We start from the raw sequence: 16,659 nt of genomic DNA, 5'->3' as shown, positions 1-16,659 counted from the left end.
TTTGCGTGTCTGCACTGATCCTAACTCAGACCAAGCCAAGAAGCCTAGAGCTATTCAAACAGTTGTTAATCTGTGGTGCTTCACAGACATGAGATATGTAGTTATCTGTTTCACAGATGTAAATCTGTGGTGCTTCAGAAACACAAGATATCATATGTAAAACATAGTATGCCTGAATATGCAAGTTTACACTAACAATTTAATACATTGTCAATTACAGTTGGTGAGGTTAATTGGGGCACCACTCTGATTAACAGGGAAATTATTCATTTTAACAAATTTATTCATGACTAATAATAGTCTCATGACAGGCACCAGTTCAATAACGGGATTAGTTTGCATCTACGAAAAATTAAAATCACTCTTGACTCACAGGTATGTTTATTGAGTAAAGAGAGATAGGAGAACATGCATAAATATCATTAAAATTATACTAAATCACCAGAGTTACTGAGTCTTCTAACAGTTGCTATAAAATACCAAATGTAACAAACAAAATCTCTGAAAACTTTAATTAATCTGCAAGAATGATCAACTTGGCCGTCTACTTATCAAACCAAACTACAAGCAACAAAGAGGATGGTATTAGTCTGAGCATGACTAAGCATAACAGGAAGACTTAGAGAGATGATAAAGCATTGCAAAACAGTCAGAGGGAAAACTAATTATGGGACTGATGAAGCTGTATCACAGATGAGAGGAAATAGGCCTTCATGGGCAGGAGTGCTGGATGTGTATCAGCCACACAATGGAACTCCAGTATTAAAACAACCTTGCTTGATACAGGTTTGCTTGATACAAGTTCTGATGAGCAAATTCAGATGAACACGAGTTAACAATAAGAAATTAGCAAACCAGCAAGCAAAAAAAGAAAAAAAAACCATAACATGAGAGTCAAGCCTTTCTAACTGCTTAGCAAAAGGCTATTGATTTAGTTCAAAATAAATATTTGAGTCTTCATTTCCCCTTACAGAAGTTCTGGGGGGTTCAGACCCCCTTCCATAGGTCTGTTTCTGTTCACATCTTGTACCAGACTGAGAAGGGGTCGAACTTTCCAGGTATATGTTGGGGGACAGGGCATGCCTGGTTCATGCATATTCAATAGCCTTTGTTTTTACGATGGGGAAAAGAATTCCTGTAGGACATACAGGAATACATATAATCCACCATGAATCACTTAAACAAAGAAATCTATACATTTACTATCAATTTCTACTTCTTGGTCATGGAATGAAGTTTGTAAAACAAACCTTAGGATGGGTGGAGCAACTGGATAATCAACTTGATTCCTTTCAAGTTACAAACTACAGACTTTAATATATTTTGTTTTGATTAATTCCTATAAGAATTTCAGTAAACAAATCTAGGAGTGTTTAACAATTTGTTCACAATAAGCTTTAAGTAAGCTCTGTGACAGGACAAGTAAGGCCAGACGTTTGCGGATGTAGATAGGTTTATTTTGTTCTAGCTTCGTGATAGGTGAATAAGATAGGGTCAAAACCAAGCAAGCCAAGACAGGGATAATCCAAATCATGAGGGTAAACAGTCTGAGTCCAAAATGCAAAGAGCAATAACAAACCAGGCAAACAATACAAAAGAGGTAGGCAAAAATTAGAAGTCCAGAGAGCAAAACACACAGTCAAAATACAGGAAAGCAATTAATGAGAACACTCAGTCTGCACAGTCAAAACTAGTGGCAATACTTCACAATGTAAGTGAGGTCTCAACAGGTTTAAATACAGGTGTGGAGTGGAACACAGGTGCTGTCAATATTGTGATGATGAGGATCTGAATGAATGTGTATGATTGAATGAGTTCTTGGACTTGCGACGAACGGCATGTTGGGCATTGTAGTGAGCTTGGAGTTTGGTCGATGTGACAAGCAACATACATATTTGATCAGGATGAATAGTGCGAATTAATGAGGAACAGGAACAGAATAAGTTCTCTCCTTTTCCAAGTCCTTCTGTGATCGCCTGTGAAGTTTTAGTGTGGATTGTAACAGAGAATGTTTGTGTATTACCAATGTTTTTTGGGTGCCAGATTCTCAATCACTTCTGGGGGAAAAAAGACAATTCAAGTTCAAAGTGGAATGCAACAAAATGACACAGAACTGTTAGGAACCATGTATAAAATATAAGATATAAACAACATTCTTACTGTTTAACATCAAATATGTTGAAAAAGAAATAAACAAAAAACTAAATTTGGCTTTTAAATGTCTTAGATCAGTAGATTTTCAATCCTGTTTATCTGGGGAATTTAAGGAACTACACTGCATTCCTGTGTCAAACACCTAAACTCACATCTTGAGCCTCTTATTAGAATGATAACGAATTAGGCCAAATTAGGTGTGAGTACGACACTTGCCGTAAAATTATATACATTTTAGTTTCAAAACTAAAGTTAGTTTTTAAATTAAAATAAGCACCAAAATACAGTGTCTGAACCTAACCTTTTGCAGAACATTTTTGTTCCAGAGGAAGTTGAATGTCATAGCGAACCGTATTGAATCCAAAATTCCAGACAATTCTAATTTGGATAAATATCACTCTAAGACACTGATAACAAACCAGCATTTTAGAAAAAAAACCTGCAAATGAATGAACCAACATAACCCATACTCCAGATGAGACTGTCCAGCAAGTAAGGTTAGCTAGCCAGCGTCTTAGGTAATATCAGGAAGAAACTGTCTTGGTAGCTTGTTGGCCATCAGTGCTAGTGAAGCACTCAAACAAACAAATTTAATTATTAGGCAAAGATAACACAAGTAAATACAAAATGCAGTTTTTAAATGAAGGTTTTTATTAAGGGGAAAAACAAAACCTACATGGCCCTGTGTGGAAAAGTGATTGCCCCTCTCCCTGTTAAAACAAATTAACTGGTTTATCACATCTATGGAAAGCTGAGTTTAATTTCTCTAGCAACACCCAGTCTTAATTACTGCCACACCTGTTCTCAATCAAAATCACTTAAACAGGGCCTGCCTGACAACGTTAAGTAGGCCAAAAGATCCTCAAAAGATAGACATTATGCTGTAATCCAAAGAAATTCAGGAACGAATGACATACAAAGTAATTAAGATCTCAGTCTGTAAAAGGTTATATAGCCATTTCTAAAGCTTCGGGACTCCAGCAAACCACAGGGAGAGCCATTATCCACAAATGGTGAAAACATGGAACAGGAGAAAACCTCGCTAGCTAGTTATCAAATTTCGGTTTAATTTCCGTCGTGTGTGTAGTCAGGTAACTCTTGTGGCGGATGTTACACTCGAACGATCCGGTTCTTAAGTTCTTAGCTGTGTTTAGCTTTTATGAACATAATAGCTGTATATTGATTGTCCCTAGTGTGCATTTTTCATGCATGTTCCTGGTATATGTAAATAAAAGCTTTGTGCTCTTGCATCCAAAGGAGGACACATTTCTTACAAACATACTCATAAGCCACTTTATCAGGTATCTGTTAATGCTCACTTAAATTTAGCATTTAGCTGATCCTTTTATCCAAAGCAACTTTCAAATCTGAACACAACTCAAGTGGTAAGGCCTTGCTCAGGGACCCAACAGTGGCAACCTTACAATTACAAGGCAAGTACCTTAATCACTGAACTATCACTGCCCTCATTAATGAAAATATCAGCTAATGAGATGGCACCAACCCAGTGCATATAAACATGGTCAAGATGACCTCCTGAATTTCAAGCCAAGCATCAGAATGGGGAAGAAATATGATTGAAGTGACTGAATGTTGCATGGCTGTTAATTGTTCTGATCATTATTTCAAAAACTACTCATCTACTCAGATTTTCACACACAACCATCTCTAGGGTTTACAGAGAATGGTTTTAGCTGATACTCTTGCCTTTCTCTCTCAAATAACCAGTCTGGCTATTCTTCTCTTACCTCTGACATCAGCAAGGGATTTTAGCCCAGAGAACTGCCACTTACTGGATATGTTCTCTTTTTTCAGATCAATCATTACAACCAAGGTATGAAGAGCATTTCTGAATGCACAAGGTGTCAAATGTTGAAGCAGATGGGCTACAGCTGCGGCAGACCACAACTGTCAGCTAAGGACAGGCAATTGAGGCTACGATTCACACAGACTTACCAAAATTGGGCAAAAAAATTTGGAAAAACATTGCTTAGTCCTGAAATTGGCTGCGACATTCAGATGTTGGGGTCAGAAATTGACAAACAAAATGAAGGCATGCATCCATCCTGCTTTGTGTTAATGGTTCAGGCTATTGGTTTTGTAATGGTGTAAGGGATAATTTGGCACACTTTGGGCCCCTTAATACCAATTGAGCATTATTTAAATGCCACAGCCTACCTGATTATTGCTGTGGACCATGTAGCATCCCTTTATGACCAGTGTACCCATCTTCTGGCTACTTCCAGAAGGATAACATGCCATGCCACAAAGCTCAACTCATAGCTCACTGTACTCAAATGGCCTCCACAGATTAGATCTCAAGCTAATAGAGTAGTACTTTTGGGATGGGGTGGAACAGGAGACTCGCATCATCGATTTGCAGCTGGCAAATCTCTGAGGAAAGTTTCCAGCACCTTGTTACATTTATGCCAAGAAGAATTAAAGCAGCTCTGAAGGCAAACAGGGCCAAACCCAGTACTAGCAAGGTGTACTGAATAAAGTGGCTGTATAAGTGGCTGTATAGTGCTATATAAAGCTTCCAGGACTATGAAGCCATCATGAAGTATTGCCTTCAGTTTCTGTTCGAATACCAAGCTGTTCTTTTATCCTTGTCTTTTTGACCCTCACGTGTCTGACTTAAGATTCCTGCCTCTGACCTATGCCGGTTTTTTTTTTTTTTAATATATATATATATATATATATATATATATATATATATATATATATATATATATATATATATATATATATATATAAATGAGGCAGTAGTGGCTCAGTGTTTAAGGTGGTGGTGGTCTAATAATCAGCAGGTTGCCAGTTCAAGCCCCACCACTACTAGGTTGCCACTGTTGCGTCCCTGAAGACCCTTAACCCTCAGTTGCTCATGTGTCCAGTCATAACTAAGTCTCTTTTGAAAAAAGCATCAACTAAATGTAAACTTGGCATCTTTCCTCCAGCTGACTCTGCTCTTTCATGGTTTGACCACATTAATTGTCATGGCTATAGTTGGTAAGAAGGATGGGGTAGCTATATACCTTCCATGTTATGGAAATATGCATATATCTGGTAGACAAAAAATTAACAATTTTTGTTTTTTGGTCTTTCTTGAATCAAGGTCCATTATTATATTATTTTGATGGCTATTTCCTACATGCTTTTTAAACCGGTCATGCTCCTATCTAATGGAGGAACCGAACTGGAAGGAGTTGGAGTTTTATCAGCCATTAAGAGTAACTGTCGTCTAACCCGTTCACTTGCATCGCGGGGTTAAAAGTTGTATTGCAGTCAGCCACTAGAGGGAAGTAGACACATTGTGGCTTTTCGCCCGCCGTTGTCTAGGTCACCTGTATAAACAATCTATGGTCACTACCCGGAAATTCTCTGGCATAAGACGGGAAAAACAAACGTACCACACAAAAGGGGTGTCGGGCAGTAAAACGATAGAATTTCTGCTATTCCAGCGACAGTTTCCCTAGAAAAAAAGGAAATGTACGGAAGGGTTTTGTTTTATATTTTAATGTAATATACTTTACTTTTTCGTTTTAGTAGTTTAGCTACGTTGGCTCCCATTCTTTTTGGACTCTTGCGGGCGCCTCAAAGCTCCACCCCCAAACCCGGAAGACATTAGCAGAAATTCTCCTCTCTTCCAATCCTTGGACGCACACTGACCAGAGCGAACTTTAACAAAAACTAAAAGGGAATCAATTGTAGGTGTGCCTCAGATATAAATTGTTTTGTATGTAGTTTTCGTGTTTTACGCACTTTCCTACTGTCAAGGGTTTGGCTAAGGAAGCCACCCTTTGGGGTTGAATAAACTAAAAGTGCTATTTTAAAAAAGCACCGTGAAGTCTGTAGCGCATCAAGGTAAGGTCCTGCACCAGCTGGGTAGTTTATGACGTTATTAGCTTGTTTTCTCAGTCGTGCTGTTTGGCGGAGTGGCTTGAGAACGTTTTACACGCGGTGGGTTATTGATCGTCTGTCATGGCTCATTCAAACGCTCGTGCTTGTAGGCAATTCCCTGCGCGTGCAGTGCAGTCGTTCGTTCACCTCCGTGCGATCTGATTTCAAGCTGTTTTTTCTTCGTAAATATGAACATTTGCTGAGCTGCGTCGTTTGTGTTGATGGTAGAACTGTATTAAGAATTAGTCCAGAAACACACTTTTAAATGTAAAACATTTTTAAAACTTTTTCTTTCAGTTAATGTCTCTTATTCCACCACTGGAGATGTCTGAGGAATGCAGTGAGGAGGTTCTACTGGAGTTACAACAACCATGTGACTCCGAAACATCCTGCACAAAGGCAGTAGAGACTGACCTCTCCATGGAAGATATTGGAAACATACAAACAGAAGTCTGTGAACTGAGAAAAATGATTGCACTGCTGGAGAGAAAGTTGAACCAGCAAACAGAAAATCTTTCTAAACAGGTTTGTGGCATTTGGATTGAAGAAATGAAATGCACACAAGAAAGTTGTTTTGCTATTTGTTTTTATTTATTTACATGTATGTATATGTAAAATACTGTAAATTACTGTGATCAAATGCATTTAAGTGGCTGGTAATCATTTTATATTCTCGTGTATGCTAGCTGTTTTATGTGTACTGATTCGGTTATTTAACTGACTATAGAATTACAATACTTAAATGACGGTGTGAATACTACTTAAAATGACAGTACTTGTACCATATTTGTATTTTTTATGTTTGATTTCTTGTGATCTTTTTCACAGAAAGATGTTTCCACTTTGTGTTCTGTCTGTAAAGCAGAACTAAACCACACAGAAACACAAGACACTGGTCACCATGGTGGAGAGCAGCACACACCGCAGGACATGGAGAATGTAGCCAGTCTGTCTCCAGTGTGTAAATCTGAACCAAACCCCACAGAGACTCTGGAACCAGACTGTAATACTGGGTACCAATACATAAAGCAAGAGCAGCAGGAGGTACTCAGTCAGTCTCCAGTGTGTAAAACTGAGCCAAACCCTCTAGAGACACGAGATACTGACTGTAACACTGGGCACCAATGTTTAAAGCAGGAGCTGCAGGAGGTACCCAGTCTGTCTCTTGTGGATAAAATTGACCCAAACCCCACAGAGTCCCTGGGCTCTGTCTTTGATGGTGGAGACCAGCACACACTGCAGACTCCATTAAATACATGTTCAGTGAGACTGGTGGACAGCAGGAGTGGTGGACATGGTAGTCAGAAGAATTGTTTTATTCGCTCAAGTAAGTGTTTTGTTTTTTTTCCCTTCTACATTTGATCTGTGTCCTTTTTGCTAATTTCATTGTCTTTCTTGCCAATGCATTTTTAATTCATTTATTTAAACATTTATTACATAGTGCCTGAAAATAAACATCATACGGCCTTACATTCACGACCTTTTAACTGCCTTTTATCCATGGTGACTTACAATTTTCAAATATTTTAAAAGTATATACTCAAACTTTGACAAACACCCACCTTGTTCCATCTCTCACTGGTTACTTCATTAGGTTACTTCACTGATCTTGTTGGTGCAGATGGCTGCCAGTGTGTGCATTGTATCTGCTTGGCTACATTTACAGACTGTAGCCAAGCTGATACAATACACACATTGGCAACCATCTGCTATACCAATCACTGGTTAGTTTTTGATCACAAGACCACTGCTCACCAGAAGTAGATTATACTGAACTGGTAGACCATGCTCAGCACAGTACTGAGTGTTTATTTCCAGTAAATCATGCCTCTCACCCTTCCTGAGGATGGTCATATATTTTTCCACACACTTTGGCCTTCTACCAGAGGTCTGGTAGTTTGAGGGTCCACTATTTTTGCTGTTCCTAGGTTTACGTTCTTCTAAACTGTGTCATTCCTAGGATCTGTTTGAGCCGCTCGTCCAGCTTAGGGATCACAGCCCCAAGTGCCTCTATCACCACTGGCACAACCTTGGTGTTGTCAGCCATTTTGAAGTTGAACACTATTTTACTCTCACTAACACAGCTTAAATTAAGAGGCTCTAGACAAAGTTGCGGCTGTACTCAAGTATACATTGAAACTAAATTTCTCCAGGACCATGTTTAACACATGCAAAACTAAATACAAAATACAGGACCAAATAGTGTCATTAACATATTGCACCACTGACCAGTTTGTGATGCTGAGTAAGTTGACATTTTTTTCTAATGACCATCACCTTGCTCCTGTGAGGAGGGGGGGGGGCACATTTGGTGTTTCTTCATTCTCCATAGCAGAAAGGGGAAACGAGCACAGTAGAGAACTGGCCAGAAACAAAGGAACCAGCACTGGCAAATAAACTCAAAGTATTGTTGGTGGGCAGGAGTAGTGAGGAACAGTGTGCAGCACTGGAAAAGTGGTTCTGTGGGCTTACATAGAACGGAAAACAAATGGGCATGCAAGGGACAGGTGATTGCAATCAATAATCAGGACTTTGGGAACTAGGGAGGTGGGGTGGGTGTGTCCCTTGTATTGGGTTCCTGGCACACCGTGACAATTTCTCCTTTCACAGTTCCTTTGTTCCTTCTTTCACTGGTTACTTAATTAGGCAAATACACTACATTGCCAAAAGTATTCGCTCAGCTACCTTTCCATGCATATGAACTTGAGACATCCCAATCTTAATCCATAGGGTTTAATATGATGATGGCTCACACTGCAGCTATAATAGCTTCAGTTCTTCTGGCAGGGCTTTCCACAATATTTAGGAGTGTGGCTATGGGAATTTGATTGTTCTTCCAGAAGCGCATTTGTGAGGTCAGACACTGATGTTGGATAAGAAGGCGTTGCTCACGGTCTCCGCTCTAATTCATCCCAAAGGTGTTCTTTTAGGTTGTGGTCAGGACTCTGCTGGTCAGTCAAGTTCTTCCACACCAAATTTGCTCATCCATGTCTTTATGGACCTTGCTTTGTGCACTGGTGTGCAGTCATGCTGGAACAGGAAGGGGCCATCCCCACAAAGTTAGGAGCATGAAATTGTCCAAAATCTTTTGGTATGCTGAAGCATTAAGAGTTCCTTTCACTGGAGCTAAGGTGCTGAGCTCCAACTCTTGAAAAACAACCCCATACCATAATCCTTCACCAAACTTTACACTTGGCACAATGCAGTCAGACAAGTAGCATTCTCCTTGCAACCATTAAACCCAGACTCATCCATCGGATTGAAAGATCAGAGAAACCTGATTTGTCACTCCCGAGAACACGTCTCCACTGCTCTAGAGTCCAGTGGGGGCGTGTCTTACACCACTGCATCTGACGCTTTGCATTGCACTTGATTATGTAAGCCTTGGATGCAGCTGCTCGGCCATGGAAACCCATTCCATGAAGCTCTCGACACACTATTCTTGAGCTAATCTGAAGGCCACATGAAGTTTGGAGGTCTCTAGCAATTGACTCTGTGGAAAGTTGGTGACCACTGCGCACTATGCACCCCAGCAGCCGCTGACCCCGCGTTGTCATTTTACGTGACCTACTGCTTTGTGGCAGAATTGCTGTCATTCCCAATCGCTTCCAATTTGTTAAAATTGACAGTTGACTGTGGAATATTTAGTAGTGAGGAAACTGACACGATGCCAGCTGTGCAACAAGTCCAATCACGGTACCACACTGGAATTCACTGAGCTCCTGAGAACAACTCATTCTTTTACAAATGTTTGTAGCAGTCTGTATGCCTAGGTGCATTATTTTATACACCTGTAGTCATGGAAGCGATTGGAACACCTGAATTCACTGATTTGGATTGGTGAGCAAATACCTTTGGCAGTAGTGTAGCTCTTGTAGGTACAGTTTATAGCTAAAAAAAAGAGGTAACAAACATAATGTGGTAGCTGATTTTGTATTTTGCTCATTTATATCTGACAAGGGAAATGTCAGTAAATCTCTGAAGAGAAGCCTCTGGATTACTTTGGGTTAAAATCATGTGCTCTGATGGCAAAACTGTCACACAGCTTAAAAGCACTGAACCTGCCGATATCTGTTACAGAGAAGAATTGCTTTGCAGCAGTAGAGAAATCATTACGTATAAACTAAATTTTTTATTTATTTTTTTGGTAAGGTTTGCTAAATGGATGAGCTCACAAACTTACAAAAATACCAAGTAGATGGATCTTCCCCTGACTTTTACAGAAGCCATTTCTGTATCCTGTTCTGTTCACGTTGGGTGCTGGGTCATGCATGCAAGTTTGAATAGCAGTACTGATGTGTGATCTCGATATATTGCTGATGTCAAGGTTGGCCATTGTGCTGCAGCCTGATGGTTCATTGCTAGCCGTAGCACTAATGTAGCATCTTTTTCTTATACATTGTGTGGCATATATACATGTGGTTGGATGGTTGTTCGTTGGTTCACTCAAGCCCATCCCATGTCAAGGGGGTGGTTCTTGGATGCCACTCAGTATATTTGAATTGCACTTCAAATACTACAAATGGTTGTTTTGGGGCTCAGTCAGGTTTTCCCTGACCAATCACATCCAGTCGCTCAGTGAGGGAGCACCCAGAGAAAACGGGGGTTAAGGAACAGAAAGTAGGCTTTACCCAACTTGCATTTTCACAAAATTGCACTGGTGGCATATGGGAGGCTACACAGACAACATATTGGAGTGCCAGACCCTTAGATGTAAGGGGAAGGGGGTAGAAACCCTGCTTTCTGGTATGTTCAGGGCACCCAGATGAGCCAAGAGTCAAAGCTGCGAAGTCTGGGCACTTCTGCAAACAGTTTGTAAACATCCCCCTTGAAGTATATTTCCATTCATAAGTCATATACTTGAAGACAATAGGTCAAAAGGTCAGAGTCTCACATGTGTCCCATTTGGCGTACTTTTATGTCAAATATACTACAAGTGGGATCACAACTCCCAGTATATTCTAGTTGTCAAATATTACAATTGGGATGACCTCCAAATTCAGGCACACTCATGTGCATATATACACTTGCTCACATACACACGGACACGCACACACATGCACACTATCTTTAAAACCAAGCTCTAACCCTTTCCACTGAAAACACTAGGAGATTACTAAAATTAATTTTGAGGAGCCCAGTGCATCGTGGGAAATCTAGCTAAAAGATTTTGAAGGACAATATCTCAAATGCAAGCACCTAGAAAGAGGCTTTTTTGCATCATATAAAGTTCAATCTCCTCTATTATATGCCTCACCATGAATAGAAAATGTATTGACAGAATAGACCCAGTGTCCCCAAGCCACCAAAAGTTAGGTGGGAGGAGCGCAGGCTCTGTAGGCCCACTTTGGGCTTTTATGATCTGGCTCCAGCATATACTGGAGTAGGCTCCACACATAGTGAAATAAGCTGCCAGGAAACCTTGTGGTGATATTAGAAGGCATGTTTAGGGTACAGACCCCAGTCCTGGGACCTCTGGGAGGCAGTGATCTGTTCACAGCTGGCCCTGGGCTCTGGGGACTGGCTCTGGTTTCTACCAGGGTAGGCCCCCACCTTTAGTGCTAAGCACTAAGAGACACACGACCTCTCTTCAGGATATGCTCGGACGACCTCGGTAACCTAGCGTTAACAAAGTCATTTGGGCAGTGGGTAAGTATTCAGCCTCCCTGGGTCCACTACAGCAGCATGCAGGCAAGGTGGTTCCAGGGCTAGCAGACCTTAAATGGGTGCCCAGATTTATATCGTATGGAACTGCATCTCCAATTAATTCTTGTTTCATTTCTCATCCAGATTCAACAATGGCAATGGACGGGTGCCCTATATGCAGAAAAAACATTTCATCAGTAAGACAGCACCTTAGGATTAGCCACGGTGTGGCAAATAAAGAAGAAAAGGCCCTTCTTTTAAAGCTGGTGTCAGGGAGGGTGGATGTCAGAGTGGGCATCTGCCCCATGCCAAGCTGCAATCAGCATACAACCCGGATGGACCGGCACCTAAAATCACACACGGAGCTTTCTAAAGATAAGCAGAAGGAAGTCCTGGATGAGCTCAAAAGAAAATGCATTATTGCAAAGTTGGCTGAGCTTCGGGCATCACAGCCGGCTGTTGCAATGGTCTCCATTTTGGACATCGTGGAGGAATTGTGGTGGGAAAAATTAAAAGATGTTGAAATAGGCCCTGCAGCTGAAGATGCCCCATGCCCTGAGCCATGCGAAAATGCTGCATGCCAAAGAAAAGTAATAACAATGAAAAAATTAGAAAAGAAATGTAAGGACATGTCCGTGGAGCTCGACAGCCTCTCAACACCAGTCCACCTCCTCAGGCGACAAAACGGACTTCTGCGACGGCAGCTTCAAAAAAAGAAATTAATTAACATCTATGATGTCCCAAGGATTCGTCTGGACAAGGAGGATGAGCCTGATGTAAGATGGCATGACATTTAGCTTTGAACCCTTAACATTTCAGAGATGGCACAGAATGTCAGTCATTTGACTATTCCCATCCTGTGTCTAATGTTATGTTTCCTTATTTGTCCTTCAGTCTGCATCTTATGCACATTCAGTGTGCCATGACATCGCCACCACCAACAAAGTCTTTGGGCTAAATTTGAATAGTCAAGAGGCAGAACACAGAGACTTATTTGAAAGTCTTGTAGAGGGGGTGCCAGAGGAAGAATCAGTGGCTGAACAGTCAGGAAAAAGGAAGCAGAAAAGAAAATCCACGCTGCATCTTTTTCCAGATGAGTGTAAGAAGAGGAAACAAGTAAAGACAATATAGAACTCAAATATTAGCAGCAGTTCTACCTTTGATGTGTTGTGTGTGTGTGTGTTGTGTGTGTGTGTGTGTGTGTGTGTGTGTGTGTGTGTGTCTCTCTCTCTCTCTCGGTTTTCTCGTGGTTTTCTCCGTAAAAAATTGAGCAGTGAGGAGGAGGCAACAAGAAGAAAGCCCAAGGAAGGTTCCTCGTATGCTGATCCAAAAATGTCACCCCTTAAAGTGTGAGCAAGTACCCAGTCAGTCTCCTTTGTGTAAAACTGAACCAACCCTGTAGAGTCACAAGATACTGACTGTAACACTGGGCACCAATACATAAAACGAGCTGCAGAAGGTACCCGATCTGTCTCTTGTGAAGACTTGTTGAGTGAGATCGGTGGACTGCAGGAGTGGTAGACATGATGGTAGTCACAAGAATTATTTTGTCAAGTAAGTGTTTGTTTTTCTCCCCCTTTTTTCCTTTTTGCTCATTTCACTCTTTCTTGCCAATGCTTTTAATTATTTTTTTAATATTCACTACATGGTGCCTGAAAAACATCCATAAATATTTAGAATTAACTTTAATAATTGTTATAGTTCCATTTTACATTCATGACCTTTTAACTGATGCTTTTATCTATGGTGACTTACAGTTATGACTGAACACAACTTGAGCAATTCAGGGTTAAGGGCCTTGCTTGGGAATGCACCAGTGGTAACCTGATCATGGTGGGCCTTGAACTGGCAACCTTCTGATTCAACATTTCCTTTGATCACATAGATTTCATCTTTTGACTCACTTTTGCCACAAATGTGCCTCAAAGTAACCTATGCACTGAAGGGGTTTGTCTTGGGCATATGCATAGAATTTCCTTTTGGTTGGTTTCAGTTTGTTGGTCTAGGAACATTGTGATGCTTTTTTTTTTTTTCTCCCATGAATTTTCATTCACTTCCAGTATGTAGGACCATTTTCAGTTTCTGCCCATTCACTTTAATCGTTTCTTTGCCCTCTGGATCTATAGAATAGACAAATTCCTCTGAGTCTGATGATGACTCGTTCAATGCCCTTACTGGTTTCTCTTTTTTTACTTTTTTACTTTCAGTCGACTGCCTTTGTACATCTTCCCTTGTGCATTGTGGGGCGTGGTTGGTTGTTTTTTTTTTTTTTTTTGGGTGGGTGGGCATACACACGCATAATGTCCACTTTTTCTTACAAAAAAGACATTTAGCTGTTTTTGCTCCACATTAAATTGCTGTATTTGTGGCAAGTCCACACCTATGACTTGGTGTCGCCATTACACTCTTCCTTTACAGAGTCGTAGACTCCGGTTCGCACTTTGTCTTGCAAGTTGGATTTCAGTTTCTTGCACTTCTCATGTAATTCACATATATCTTTGGTCTTACAATTATCGGGCAGCAATTTTGATTTCATCTGAGCTGACTGGAAGATTTTAGCAATTGAAAGCCCTGTCTAATGTTAGTCCCTCTTCTTGAAAAAATCTGTCACATAGTCTTTTGTGCATACACTTTTCCACAAGCTGGTCCCTCAACACGTCCAATTCAAGCGTTCCAACACATGATTTAGCTAACTTAGCGCGTTTACATAAGCATCGTCTGGCGGTTGCATTCTCTGTGAATTTCTCTTTCCAACACCACGTTCTTTGGAGGTGTAAAATATGCCTTTAGTACGGACACTGTTTACGCATAAGTACCTTTCTCTCCCGGTAGGTTCGAAAAAAATCCTCAACAGGTGCGACAATACAGTGCAATACTGTAGCTCTTTGTCCTACATCCCGAGCATGTACTGTTCCACTGGCTATTTTGAAAAACCTGTGATTCCATCTACAGCATGAATTCAGTGCACAAATCTGATGCACCGACGTTCAACGGCGCGGGTGATGAGGAGAGCTTTGCATTGTGCATACTTCCTGCAACTGGATTTGGTGTGGCTTCTGTTAAATCCATCGTAATGCAACTAGCCCTGCACAGCTTCTTCACGGTGCAACTTGCATACATATAAGGAACAGCAGCAACAAAATGCTGCATCGTTCCTCTGCTCACTGTAACGCGTGAAACATCCTTGTCCCCATAAATATTATGTAACCCCTTCTCTCTGTCTGCCGCCCCCTGGCGAGGCTCTGCGTTGATGGATTGAAAGAAGGAGACCAGGGAATGCAGAGTTGTGGTGCATCAGCTGGTGGTGCTGTTTTTATTGTTCAACTTCTCTCTAGCTTGCAACAGGTAATGGTTTATTCAAAAAAATAAAACTAAGGAATCCATTGAAGAAACGTCACACCAAGGGAATGTGCAAAACAAAGCTCTTTTCTAATCTCTTAAAGCTTAATTACCATTGAATTTCTTTCTTTAAAATTGTCTTTACCTATTAATTTATTAATAGGTAATAATTTTATTTAGCATCTGTCCCTGATATTGACTGCAAAAATTTGCATCTACCATCCTTCTTACCAGCTATGACTGAGGTAGCTATGACTGAGGTAGCCATGACAACTGATGTGGTCACACCACAAAAGAGTACAGTAAGGTGGAGGAAAATGCCAAGTACACTTCCATATGGTTTGTGAAAGGCTGTAAACACTAAGCGATGCTCACCATGGCATGTATGATGTTTAATAATATTGGTGTAACCGGCACTTGTCTGATTATATATATATATATATATATATATATATATATATATATATATATATATATATATATATATGGCTGGCTATGTCTTTAGGAAAGTGTTTGGCTCTCTTATTAAAGGATGGAATTTCCTTTTGTTGGGACTTGTCAAAAACCAACAGCAATCATTAGATAAGTGCAATAAGCTACCATTCTTCTCAACCTTGAAGCTTCCAGGACTACTTCCAAGACTGCTTCCCTAATTCCCAAAGTATAGAAATACAGTTACAAAACCCACCCCCAGTAGATAGGGTACCTGGTGCGTTACTGTATACGATGATTATACAAAAGGGCTATAAACAAACTCAGAATCCGAACAAGAAAAAATTAGTACAACAGAGCGAACACTGAACAGTGAATCAAAAACCAGAACAACAGAGAAACAGAAACAACACAAAGAATCAAACAGTAAAAAATCTAGAGGACTAAGGGGGCAGAGCACAAATTCTACAACACCTAAAGCTGCGCATAACACCTTTTTGCTACTATTTTGCTAATGTCACCCTGTATTAGCATGCAAATCAGCTAGCTGGCTACTGTTATAAAACGTTTGTGGATGTCACTTACTCTCGTTCTTCCTCATTCTCTGCTGTTTTATTCCTCCCTTTCTGAATCTCCCATCTCTAGAGGTGAGGTGCCTCATCTTCACATGTTCAATGCCCATCCGTTATTTCAGTCTGGCTCCTCCCACCTCTTAACACTGTTCCCCTGCTGCCTCTCCGTCTCCTTTAGCTTGCACAGTGCCATCTGATTTTAAAAATCTGCAGAAGTTGTCAAAGGAAAAAGGGAGCGAGACCAGCATAGAGTGAGGGAACACGCAGAGTAAGGTTCTGTAAAGAGTCAGTCTGTATTAGTATGAAAAATGATTCAATAATAGAATCTGAGGTTATGCAATTGAATGTTATTCATTTGTGGGGGAAAAAGACATTACAAAGTGAGTGAGAGAACATAATTATGACAGAATTGTTAGGGGCCATACATAATGTAAACAATATTCATACTGTTTAAGGTCAGATCAAATATCGTGAAACAAATAAACACCAACAACCTTTTAACCCCGCCTCCTAACCCTTACCCTCCTTTCTCAGTGCTCTGGCAAGAAAACAATGAAATGAGCATGGATCAAATGTAGAAAGGGAAAAACTACTTACCTGATGAGATCAAATCCTT

General features: G+C 40.5%; 1 protein-coding gene across 1 annotated transcript; it reads left to right on the top strand.

Annotated features, from left to right (window-relative positions):
* The first annotated feature begins 5,560 nt into the window (after positions 1–5,560).
* On the top strand, positions 5,561–14,623 carry LOC113591581. Its single transcript, XM_027032132.2, has 6 exons — positions 5,561–6,018; positions 6,352–6,579; positions 6,883–7,381; positions 11,845–12,476; positions 12,595–12,799; positions 12,975–14,623. The coding sequence occupies exons 2-6, from the start codon at positions 6,355–6,357 to the stop codon at positions 13,100–13,102; spliced, it is 1,689 nt and encodes a 562-aa protein (XP_026887933.2). The 5' UTR covers positions 5,561–6,018; positions 6,352–6,354; the 3' UTR covers positions 13,103–14,623.
* The last annotated feature ends 2,036 nt before the right edge of the window (positions 14,624–16,659 follow it).

The sequence above is a fragment of the Electrophorus electricus genome, chromosome 16 (genome assembly GCF_013358815.1).
Source record: "Electrophorus electricus isolate fEleEle1 chromosome 16, fEleEle1.pri, whole genome shotgun sequence".
Taxonomy (NCBI): domain Eukaryota; kingdom Metazoa; phylum Chordata; class Actinopteri; order Gymnotiformes; family Gymnotidae; genus Electrophorus; species Electrophorus electricus.
Note: the sequence above shows the minus strand (reverse complement) of the source record. Positions and strands in the feature narration are given on the sequence as shown.